This window comes from Stegastes partitus, unplaced genomic scaffold (genome assembly GCF_000690725.1).
Source record: "Stegastes partitus isolate 25-593 unplaced genomic scaffold, Stegastes_partitus-1.0.2 Scaffold2004, whole genome shotgun sequence".
Classification (NCBI taxonomy): domain Eukaryota; kingdom Metazoa; phylum Chordata; class Actinopteri; family Pomacentridae; genus Stegastes; species Stegastes partitus.
In genome coordinates, this window is record NW_007579735.1 from 59,179 (window position 1) to 71,726 (window position 12,548).

Here is a 12,548-nt window from a genome sequence, read left to right on the forward strand (position 1 = left end):
TTGGAAAAAGTGTACATGAATAATGCAAACTGCAAATATTCCATTTCCTAACTGTAAGGGAATTGTTTTTGAGTTTCTAAACGGTGAAGTAGTTTGATTTAAGCTTCCTGTTTAAGATTTAGATCAGTACGCCAGTGAGTTGGTTGCAAATTTCTCCAGACATCTTTTTTTGTTGTTTCTTGAGTGCTACATTTTGCTAAACTAAACTCATTGTCATTCTGGACACCTTGTAGTTAAGAGAATGTCCAAAATGAATGTGCAGCCAAGGTACTGAACTTAAGCCTTAAATGACATCACAGGTACATGACATGCAGCTTGCCTTTACTGCAACCAAAACCTTATTCATATGTTATTAGTCTATTAAATGTCCAGATTTCAGCACATATCGTTCCTGTACATATGGGCCAGTGGGTACGTCCGCCACCTTTTAGTGTGCTCAGTAGGTGCATCATCATATATTCTAATTATTGATGAACAGAAAATGACCTCGCTAACATAAGTAAACTCTGGTGGTTGTGTGAAGACGAGTTTTTGTGCCTACACTTAACCAAACAGCAAGTGAAGGTGAAAATGAGACCTGAGTGAATAAATAAAGTGGAATTATGATCTGAGACAGGACTTAAGTCTCCTTAATTAAATTCTGAGTCTTTATATGAGCTAAATTGGAGCTACACCACCATTAAATAGGGTGATAATGGCCATCTGAGCCTGCTAGCAGGTGGAGGAGGTTCCTATCTGTCCATATGTCTGGGAAAGATGTGCGCCGATAACGTCTAATGAACGATATGATAACATCCAAATTGGATGAATGGAGGGGGGTGAGTATAGCAAAGATCTATGAGGAGATTTAAACCAAGCAGACTGTAGCTGTACAAATCAGGATGTGCATTTGATTACTGGGCAGCATAACCAGGTATAGTGCATTTTGAAGCACAGTATCTTTAGAGGTTAGATAAGTCATCTTTAGGTGTAGAATGGACGTTTTAAACACTGTTCAATCAACACGTAATGCCTTGGTGTTGTAGAATTCAGAAGCTCAGACCTAAATAAGATTTCTAAGATCCAAGAGGGAGCTGCCTGAGGATTTTCTCTGCAGGGGAATCAGTTCTATCGCAGCACATTGCTTGTTTGCGTACTACTAACAAGCTAACAAGCTAAGCCCTCTTTAAGGTTCCATCGTGCCCTCATTGACATCAATCTGCATGTCTCAGGATTTGTGCTGATCAGATGCCGCACGGCAGAAGCGACTGTGCCACTTCAGCTCTGCAGTAACCACACAGCATTGATTCCGAGTGTCGCATTCGCAGTTCGCTGCTCTGCTGTTGTGATTTCCAAATCAGTTCATGTATCGCATGTGCAGATGCCCACACATGCTGATGGACGACTCGGTTCCCCAGCCTCCGAGCTGCTCAGCACCCGGCCAAGTCGTTTAGTCTACCATGTGCTTGGTATGGCCTCCATGCCTTACAAAGCCGCATGTCTTTCATGTGCCAAACAGAGAGCAAGCAGAGACATGAGGGCTTATTTAGAGCTGGCCTGTTTCAGCTCTCTGCGGGCTAAAGCCACTTGAGAGGCCTGTGTGAGTACACCGAGGTGGGGGGCGGGGAGGCCGCTCGCTGCCAAGGGCCCCGCAGACCGAGATCCATCCATGTCGTGTCCAGAGAAGAAGCAGCAGCAGCAGCAGCTCCAGATGCAGTTCTGACGGCGAGGACAGAGTCAGGAGAAGATAAATGTTTGTTGTTTCAGTTTGATTACTGAGAGAAGAACATGCAGCTCTTGTGTACACTCTGAATGAACTTCAGGCAGCATCACTCTCTCTGTCTCTGAAGCACTGCCTGTCTCGTCTGAGTTTATGTTTGCTTTCTTCTCTCTGTCTCTCAGACACTCGCCATGTTTCCATAATGTGTTGTGATGCACATTTTGAAGTATTGCATTAGAAAAGGTTAATGGAAAACTCAGAGAAAAACATTCTCGATTTCACAAAAACATTTTTTATGCTCACTTGAGGTGGTTTTGCACAAACAAGATAACGTTCATGATAGGTGATGGAAACGCGTTTTTTGAATAAGTTGTTTATGTTTCCTCTTGTAGAGTCTCTGGACTGCATGAAACATGATTAATACGAGCTGACATGAAAGAATAATAACTTTATCTATTAGAATCAATTCCTGAAGAATTTCTCTTGGAGATGGCCAAAAGTTTGTTTCCTTATTCCTCTTCATTTTGTTTTGTTTTTTAATCTAGGAACAAACAGCTGTTCATCTTTCTGTTTATTGTATAACATAGTGTTCCACCAGCCTAGTTCATTCCCTTCAAAACAATTAATGCTAACAAGCCTAATTTGGGTGTTTTTTTGGGTGACATTTCAAAAGTTTGCTTCAAATACCTTGTACATATATAAGGAAACATGCTTTTTGACACCCAGCAGTCTGTTTGCACTGCAGGAATGAAACACAGTGTAATAGCGCAGACAGTATCATCAGCTCTGCTTGTGTTTTCACTGTTGGACTTGTTCCTGCCACTAAATTCGGAGGTGACACTGGTGCCAGTTCCAGGTGCCAGTGTGGCAAGAGTGATGAGAGCTACAAGGAAGTTTAAAAAGATGAAAGAATTTTAATAATCATGTTACAAATATTGGAATAAATCTTCATAAAATCTCCAAACCAACGTTCCTGGACTCCCTTTTCTTTCTTTATCTGTCTTGAATTTCTAAATTAAATATGTCTATTATCAGCCCTGCCTTTTTTTGCATCTAGTTTTTTTTTGCGTTGCTTCAACCCAATTAACTGCTAAAGTTAGTTTGACCTAGTTACCACAAACTGGTCAAGAGTGAAAATATCAGTGTTAGAGCACAGGGCACAGCACAGCAGCTGGCAGAGCAGACTCTGGTCCTCTGTTGTCATATCATACAGACCGGGGACACTGGTTTCCCAGCAGCCATCTGTCTGCATCTGCAAGTGCTCGCTCAGAGCTGTGCAGATGATGACTCCCTTCACTCAGGTTTATTTGAGCTGGAGGGGTTTCTGCATTCACGCCTCCTGTATTGTTTGACTCTACATGCTAAGATCTGTACAGCACACATATATATAGATGATAAGTGAAAGACTATCATGTATTCCATCTATGCGTCACTCCTTCTGCTCGCTGCATCCTTCTTATAGATTATTGTGTGAGTGACTCCTGCAGTCCATATATCATTCTCCCACCAGCCATCTGCTGCCTGGGTCAGAGGGGATGTGTTGCCACATGTCACCCTCAGCCTGCAGCAGCACGAGGAGATGCTGAGTCCTTATCAGCCAGGCTCAGCAGCAGGACGGGTCACCAGCAAGAATATGTTTCCTAACGTGGTTGTACACCGCTCCCAGTCAATTTTGAGGCTGTTAAAAAGGTCAGCGTTCACATTGGGAAGACTTGTAGCTATAAAAATGTGGAAAAATTGGAGGATTTGTAGGATTTGTCAAGTTTAATAAAGGTCAAGAAATCCTTTAACAAGCTTAAGAGTTGACCATGAGATGTTATCACACAGTGGGGAGGTGATGCATGAAGAACTGGCATTGTTTTTCCACGCTAAAGAGCCTGAAGTCAACGTTTTTTATCCCAAATGTGCTTTTTAATTCATACAAACCCAACTTACAACATGTGCAACAGAGGGTGGCGAGCAGGTCTGCATAAAAGACGATGATGATGCTAATATTTCAGGCCCTTTCAGCGCTACTCCCTGCTGGTTTTACAAAGTGTGGCAGCGTGGTTTTGTTCTTTTTTAAACCAGTATTTAAACTCCATTTGTCTGAGCCTGTTTGTATCACCTCCATACTTGACTACAGACCTTTACAAAGTCGGTGCACCACCACAAATCAGGTGTCGAGCAGCAGAGAAAAGTGTAGCAGACTTGTCAATGGGTTTCACACTTGCTCGTATGTATATATTCTGCTTTATTGCCAACGCACAGATATGTGTGTCCTCGAGTTTCTTCAGTGAAGCTGCTCCAAAGTGTTTGGTTCTTCTGGGTGGCTCCAAGGTGTGAATTTATGTCGGAGTGTGAATACAGAGCTCTGATGTCAGCGCATAACTCGACTGGTTAAAGTTTAATCACCCGATGACATAAGATGACTTGGAAGACTAGTACGAGCCACCACCCGACACCTGAGACCTCCCGTGTTCTGGTTTGTGTGTGGGCGCTCGCTGTAATGTACAGCGCCAGGTGTGCAGGAAGGACTCTGAAGTGTCGTGTCAGTCAGCGTTAGGAGCTCAGGGAAGACATTCATTACTGTTACACCATCTGTCTGAGACACAGGGGGCAACGGTGAGCTGTGGGGATCTAAGTGCATGAGAAAACTTTGAAAAGTCTGTTTCCTCTTGATGAATTTGATATGCAAGGACATCCAAGCTTATGAACAAGCAACCTGCATTTCTAAGCCTTAAAAGTAAAGATGGATAACGTGGTAGTTTATTTAGGATACTCTTGTAAATAAGAACGAGACGGTGTTGTTCCCTTCAAGTGGTGAGTGATGTCCACTCATAGAGGATACAGTGATGGGTTCTGAAACTGTCACCTGCAATAAATCTAGGAACTGAGATGTATAGCGTCAAGTGGCTCGAAGGTATGGACGGCAGCATTCATCTGCATAGTCCAGCAAAATGTACAGTCTGCAACCTTCTGCTCAAAGAGACACACTGCTTTTGTCATTTTGCACATTTTTGATACCTCCTAGTTCAGAGAAATGAATCTGCAGCAAAGGTCTTGAACTTCTCTCTAGTGTGTTACAGGTGCACCTTAACATTTGGCCAAATCGAGCACCTTATTCATTAAATGTCCAGATATCAGCACATATCATTCCCATACATGCGGGCCAGCACTGATCTCTTCCACCTTCTAGTTTAAGCTTCTTAGTCACTTCCTCATTGACTTTTGGAAGATAATTTATCATCTTACCGCTCTTTGGTTGTTGTTTGTTAATGTGAGCTTCAGTTGAGGCACTGATTATTAAGCTCAGGGATTTCTCACTTGGGATTTGGTGACGAGAATGTAATTATCCGGATTTAATAAAAGCTTAAGGCTAATCAAGGCATTCCAACTCAGCTCAGAATCTGACTTTAAATTCGACAAAACTTTGTCAATAGTCGACTGACTAGAATGGGCGTGCTTCTTGGTAGCTGGACAGCATTGCTATTGGCTATCTGCTGCTGTGAGGTGTGCTTAGAAGTCAAATAATTGATCTTTCAGTTTCTGTGTTTAGGATTTGGTGACTGTTCACTAAACAGAAAGAGCGAGCAGCTACACTTTCTGCTATCACATTGTAAAGCGTGTTTAAAACTTACTTAAACATCCATTTCAAAGCTACATGGAGTGCCCAAAAATAAAAAGGTTCCATTTCTGGGTTTTATGTTTCTGGTCTCCACCGGCAGCAGAGGAGGGAACTGAGTCAGGGTGACTGACTCAGACAGTGAATGACACCCAGAGAGAGAGAGAGAGAGAGAGAGAGAGAGCGAGAGGTTAAAGTCGTGTCAGAAAGTCTGAGGCTTCACTATGAAGCTGTCCGACAAGAGGAGAGATTAGAGAGGAGACCATGTAAAGAGGAGTTATGTTCCTTTAGACAACGAGCCAGACAGAGCTGCTGCTGCTGCAGAGATGTGAAGGAGACAGTCGTCAAACCACTTTACCTTTATGACACTTGGGATCTCTGGTTGTTTGCTTTGCCTTGTTAGTTGTCTGTATTGAGGCGAGCCAGCATGTCGGGGTACGGCAGCCTCAGGGTGCCGGTCAGGAGCTACAGCCGCTACTCCTGCGAAAACTTCAAACTGGTAAGAATGCAGAATGGGGAAAGGTGGAGGTTTTAGATTTTGCAGGTGTCATGAATGCATCTTTACTGATCAACCTGTTGCTGAAGTACAAAACAGGACATTTAAAGCACAGAATAAAGTGTTTGCATTTGACTTTAGCCGAGGGGAGAAAGAGAGGACTTGATTCAAGAGGAAAGGTCAGCTTGAAATAGACCCGTCAGGGGCAGAACCAGATCTCCAGGAGCAGGAGAAGGAATTATTATAGAAGCCGCTGGCAGACGCAGGTACTCTGTGACTTTATGGAAGTTTACTGTTGGGATTTAGCTCTAGCCTTATAAACCCCTGGATGTCCTAAACATGGCCGGTGGACGAGGCCTTCATCTTAGCTGGCTCTGTGTTTCCAAATGTAGATTTCCTTTGAAAGCTTGGAAGAAAGCGCTGTTATCAGTCTTTTTGTAGACTCGGCTCTCAGTGCCATTACCTGAGTTATAACGAGAGCTGTTTAAGTCCTGGCTCCCTATGAAAGCTTCTTGTGAGAGATAGGCCTTTATTGCAGCTTTGGTCCCGCTGTGTTCTCTTTATAGTCCTTGCTCATGTTGGTAGATTAGTCCATAATGGCGTGTTAAACACAGAGCTTTTTAAGGTTGCTTACTGAACCCTGAAAGTAATAAGGCTAATAGTCCCAAAGTTATCAGCGTAATTGTTGCTGCGCCGTCATGTGCATGTGAGATCCGGCGCTGCGATGGACAGACCTGAGGTGTTTGTGGTTTAACGTCATGTGAAAATGGGAAAAATGTAGCTGCTGGTTTGTGATTTTTATGCTTGAACTTCAGCGAAAACACTAGATTGTGCTCAAAAAGGTTAGAAAAACTCACATCAGCATCATCAGTGAGCTAAAAATGAACCAACCTGAGCTGTAACGTGAACAATTAGAGGCTCCTGCTTTTGTGATATTTAACAGAATTATGAGCTCGTGGAGTTGTTGTACGATTATGTCAGATTCTCTGTTAGAATGTCATTCACACACATTTTAACTCACTGTGGGCTCATTTTTCACAGTTTAATGAAGTCCTACACCTCAGTGGAAACAGCACAACACATAGAACAGAGAGAACTCAAGACGCCTTTTGTGCTTTTTAACAAATGTATTCATTGAGTTTTAAAAAAAAAAGAAAGAAATTGAGCTTCTTTGATTTTTTTATGTTTTACTTATTTCCTTACTTGTACCTGATCTGCTCTGTGTAAACACTGCCTGCAGTTCAGCCAAAAAGTTCCTCAATTTTTGCCACATGACTGTTGGTCACAGCTGAGTCATTAATGGCTTCACGGTTGAAAAAAGGAGCCAAATTTTATTTTATTTTTTTTATAGAATCTGGTTTGTGCACATGGTGTATTTTTGTTGAATTTTTAAATGAGATATGTAGAAATAAGTAATTTTGAAACGTCACAATTTTAAGCCCAGCAAACAACAACAACAACAGCATGCTTTTTCAACCTGTTGGCATGTTTTGGGGTTCGGAGGGTTAAAATCCAACTGATCAAAATATGTAATAATTTCAAGTGACTTTAAGAAATCTTCTAGGAATGTCCTATTTGTGGCGTTGAACACATAGCTTCTAGATTTAATGCACTTTTGGCACATTTTGTTCTTTTGAATTGAAACTCTCATTAGTTTAGTTTATCCAGCTGACTCGAGATGCGATGCTGGTGCTTTCCACCACGTTGTTCATCCATGTGTGTTGTCAACAAGCTCCATAAACCTCTTTTAGGTACTAGATTATAAAACAATCAGTTGGCGCATTGTGAGGACAAATGTTGCATAAGATGGAGATAAAACAAAAAAAAAGTTCCACTCACTCTTATCTGTGTGACTCCAGGGGGGCCAGGGGGAGCTCAGCTCCTCTTAATAAGACATGAGCTCCCTGCAAACATGATTTTATGAAATTTTGGGGGGTCTGTAAAATATTGATCATACAAAAAAATTAGGCTATTATTGATGTTTGATTCATGCATGAGGGTGATTAATCACTAATTCACTTTTCAATAGATACCCACATGCATGCTCTTCTTGCCGTCCCCATCAAAGCGAATCACAAAGTTCACTCACTTTAACTCAGAGACGAGAAAACAAACTAACTTTTTTGACACCAGCTGCCATTAAACAAAGCAGAAGAGGAAACCTAAAGCTCTGCGGTGCTGAAAACAGGAAGTTACTTTTCATCATTAATGCTCATTAATTGGAATAATGATTAATTAAAGCGTAATAAAGGGCTTAATACATGTTGCATCTGATGTTTCTGACCACACAAAAGTGAAAAAAGTGAGCTTCCCCAAGAGCCATGGTGGGATTCTCACACTGGTTCAGGGAAACTGAGCTCTATGTTTGTCTGCATGTCACTATCTTTACATGGGAAACTGTTGTTTTGAGATTTGGCAAGCATTCTACCATTTTTGTGAGGAAAAAAATGCAAGAAGTTACTGATTGAAAGGATAAATGAAAAATCTATCAATACTAACCAAAGCACTGAAGCAGTTTTTCATAACTTCTGAACACTTTTCACTCAGCAGCAGCGACATAAGTGGGTGCACCAGTCGATGCAAACAACAACAGAGATAAAAGAGCAAAATAAGACAAAGTGGGCGCTGCAGCTACATGTGACAGCTTGAGAAAGACTGGAAGTTAAAAGAAAGCACATCAGCTCCTCCTGCTTTGTGATCAGCTCCGTCACGACTCTCTGTGTCACGACTTTTGCTAAACTACCACACCTGCACTTTCTGATCTTTAGAAAGTCCCCTTCAACACAAGGGCACCGTCTCAGTGTGATGCCCTGGCCGCCCTCCACCTGACCGGGCCAACGGAGCGCTGCGGGGTCGGCCTGTGTGCGTCATGCCCTTCTGCAGGCATCGCACAGCAGCCCGGTGACTCAGCAAGCCGAGGCAGCGGGGATGCTGGATGTGAAGCAGATTTGTGTGTTTGTGTGAGAAAGAAAGAAAAAAGATGCAGCTGTCTGAATGAGTGACTCATCGATGCTTGTTACAGGCTTTGAAGAACTGACTGTGTGTCATTTTTGAAGGCTTAAATTGGACGTTATTATGTGATCGTGCACATGGGTCCAGGCTGGCGAATCGACTAAGGATGGATGCTTGTTTACAGAGACTCGATTAAATGTCAGGCCGAGCCAACTGTGTGTGGGTGCAGCATGAGAGGGAATGGACTACTGTGGACCGCTCTATAGCTCCGCATCTACATGTTCATCTGTTTTCCTGGAGTCAACACGATGGGAAAATGAGAAACAACATGATATTTAGAAGTTGGTCTTTACAAATGAAACAAGAACACACAAAACCTAATGTAAGCTTATACGTAAAAACAGAAAAAAACAACAAATAGAAAACAAATGAAACAGTGACGATGATGTTAGAGTGTCTTTATTATTAGAGCATCTTTACATCTATATGTGTACAGGGCATCAGCTGTAGCCCATCATTGTCCTGCTGCTCTGTTCTAAAGCTTGGTTTATATCTCTGCATTGATTCTACGCCGCGTGTCACCAGCGATGCCGATCACAACAACTGCGGTCGGTCCGCTTGGTAGTAATATGCCGTGTAAACACAGCATATTGATTTGTGCTTCTGTGAAACGATATACAGCATGTAGCAGGCTGTAACTGGATGTGGCTTGCTTATGATGCATCGTAGCCCATTTTCACAGCTCTGCCAATCCGTCTATAGACGCTGTCATTTCTGACATCTTCTCTCTTGTCTGTGTTATTAGGTCCCACTCACAAAATGATTCACTGTTTGAGTTGCCGTAGTTTAAAGTAAACAAAGGAGATTATGTACAAGTACAGATGCACACAATGCTTCAGGGTGTACGCTCTGCTTTTAAGCTTTAAAATCCTATATTTTGCTTCTTTTTAGCAAACTAATTAAACTCTCATATGCCCCCACAGTGTATTGTTCTGGTTTTTCAGCTCAAAATGCTGCAAAGATGGTTTATTTCACCATGACTCCTAGGTGTTAGCCCTGCTCCGAACTGGCTGTTTTGCTCTGAACACCAATGAGCTGCTGCTGTTCCCGCCTCCTTCAGGAAGAAAACAATGTCTGCAATCAGTTCAAGGACTGGCAGAAGTGAATTTCTTTTATTTTACACCTCCAAGTTTATAACAACCACAAAGATCAATAAAAACAGATTATCACCTTTAAACAGAGGAGGCTGTGCATTTAAGTAGCTTCACTGGTCCAAAATGGCTGTTAGCAGCTTTTAAACAAAGCTGAAAGTTTTTAACTAACCTTGTGCTGAAATCTTGTTTACGAAGGCGCTATATTCCACATCCGGCGGTCAATAAGTTCAATAGATCACATATGATGGCTTCCATAAGGCCCCAACAATGACTCAGTGTCATGTTGCTCTCTCCGCTGTCGGGAATGTCCCTGACCCCGGCACCAATTCACAGCTCTTAAAAAAGACCCCTGATCCCACGAGCAAAGGGCTGCTGGGATTACTGGGAGTTTCTGGAAATGGAGGGATTTTCCCTCTTTGAAGATGTGTCTGTGCATCTGCGCATCATACTGTCATGACTCCCCGACTGTCACAGCGCTGACGAGTGGATGTGAGCGTGGCAGGGACTGGAGAGTAAGATAAGTGTGTGTTCATATGTCGTGGAATAACGTGTAGCGATAACAGAAACATGTTTACATGATATTAGAATCATGAGAATTTAGCATAACGGTGTCATGATGTGGAGATGAAGATGGTAATCCAAAATTTTGGACTTTTAGGCTGAACAGTGTCAGCTTGTCATGCTTGTCTCTGTTTTTATGAGGGAGAGCAGCCTTTTAAGCGCTGGACTTGATTACATTTATTCAGAAGAGATAAACAAGTACATATGATTCCAAAAAACTGGTTCAAATCCAAAACATGACAGTTATACTTTTATCTGCTAGATTATGTCAAAAATATCTAAGCGTGTTTTCTACATAAGCCCCTCTTTATTGAGGAAAATCAGACTTGAGGCCAGGGCCACAGTGCTGACTGAACACAAGAAGCCGAGAAAATTGCCAAATACAATCCAAAACAAGCACTGGTTTCATATTTAGATAAGACATGTGATAACAAAAGTAAATGAACAATAATGACCAAATAATTCAATGCCAAACTTTTAATATTTGACAGATTTTGCTACAGACACATTTCCTTTGTTTAAATCAAAGTGCTAATGTCCAATGGCCAACCTTACACAGAAACACCCAACATTTAAACCTACTTCTTTCTTACTCTCTATGGACCGTCTTATGATGTAATCACGCTAACCACTTAGCCCACATCTCAGCCTCTTATCCGTCCAGTGATTGCATTTCTATTCAATATGCAGAGTGGTTATCTTTGATGCAGAGACTGAGCTGGAGTCTGTAACGCCTCATTCCTTCCCGATAGATGCTGAATCAATATGGAGTCGATACTCCTCCTCTTCACTAACCGAGCAGTTTATTAAAATGTCTCTCAGATCAGACGTCTGCTTCTCATCACTTTTCCTTCTTTTCTTCAAGCAGCTTCCAGATCACAGAAGCTACAATAAATGTGCGGTTGAACCCACATGATTCACAATACTGCATTGCTCTCTCTCTGTTTTTTTGTTTTTTCATGCTTCAGTTATTAACATTGTCTTTGATTTACATGCGTCTGACTAATGTAGACTCTTTAATTTGGTCTGTGGTGGGATGGACCTTGGTGCAAGTTATGTGTCACTGGGAATAGTTGCATTATTTATACTCACTCTGATTAATTCCTTATGTTTACACACATCTTGTTGACATTGAACAATAATTACCCCAGTTATTGAATCAACTATCAACCTTGATTAACTCATATCAGTACAGTAATTGATGGTTTGGCCACTAGAAGGCAGAAGAAGCCTTTTACATTTGCTACAAGTAATGTGTTAATTTACGTTCCTTTTATCTCTGGTTTGCTCTCAACCAACTCTTTACCTGAGTTCATACTTTCAGTTCATACACAAACCAAAATTTGTGACTGCATGCATTTTCTGCATTGCAAGCGTGCCAAATGTGCATTTTCCAGAAAAGCAAACATTGCTTAAAACAAATGCTTGTTACTAGAAGAGAGACTGCATGAAGAGATTCTCCAACTTTCACAAATTTAGACTTTCAAGGTGCTTTGATTTTTACATGCTTAGTACTGACAGTGCTCAAACACAGCAGGAAGTTCTAAATTCTCCAGACATCCTGTGCTATGTCCACCCACTGTCCCCGACACACCTCAGGATTAATCACATTGACGGTGCCACAGTCTAATCTGTAACTAACTGCTTTGTTTTGGAAACCAAGCTTTCAGAAACATCCACAGCAGCCATGTTTGTTTTTCTGTGTCCGGTACAAGGGGCCACGTGGCCATCTGTAGGAGACCAACGTCTACCTTTGTAGTTCGAATAGAATCACTTTCGGCTTTCAAACCATGACTTGACCTTTAATAGTGAGGAGGTGTTTCACTTTCCTCACCAGATAGTTGCTAAACTGTGTATAAAAGCTGGACGTGTTCACTCTAATGTACCCCGTTGGTTTGTCGACCACCGTTTTGAGGCCTCAAGTTTAGAATTTGGACATCACCGTTGTGGTTTTTTTTTAAAAATATGTGATGAGCAAAGGGTTGATCTGACTCTACTACACTATTGATGACCACACATTTGCGACTTTTCAACCACGAGATAGCCACACACTAAAACACACTCTGCTTTATCTTTTGTTTT

General features: G+C 41.8%; 1 protein-coding gene across 1 annotated transcript in view; it reads left to right on the forward strand.

The window, feature by feature from the left end:
• LOC103373525 (neuron navigator 2-like) overlaps window positions 1-12,548 on the forward strand; it is a gene marked incomplete at its 3' end in the record, with an annotated part of 56,584 nt that overhangs the window by 16,059 nt on the left and 27,977 nt on the right. The window contains exon 2 of the mRNA XM_008303428.1: window positions 5,707-5,802. Coding sequence (XP_008301650.1) covers window positions 5,707-5,802 — 96 coding nt within the window. The remainder of the gene's footprint in view (window positions 1-5,706; window positions 5,803-12,548) is intronic.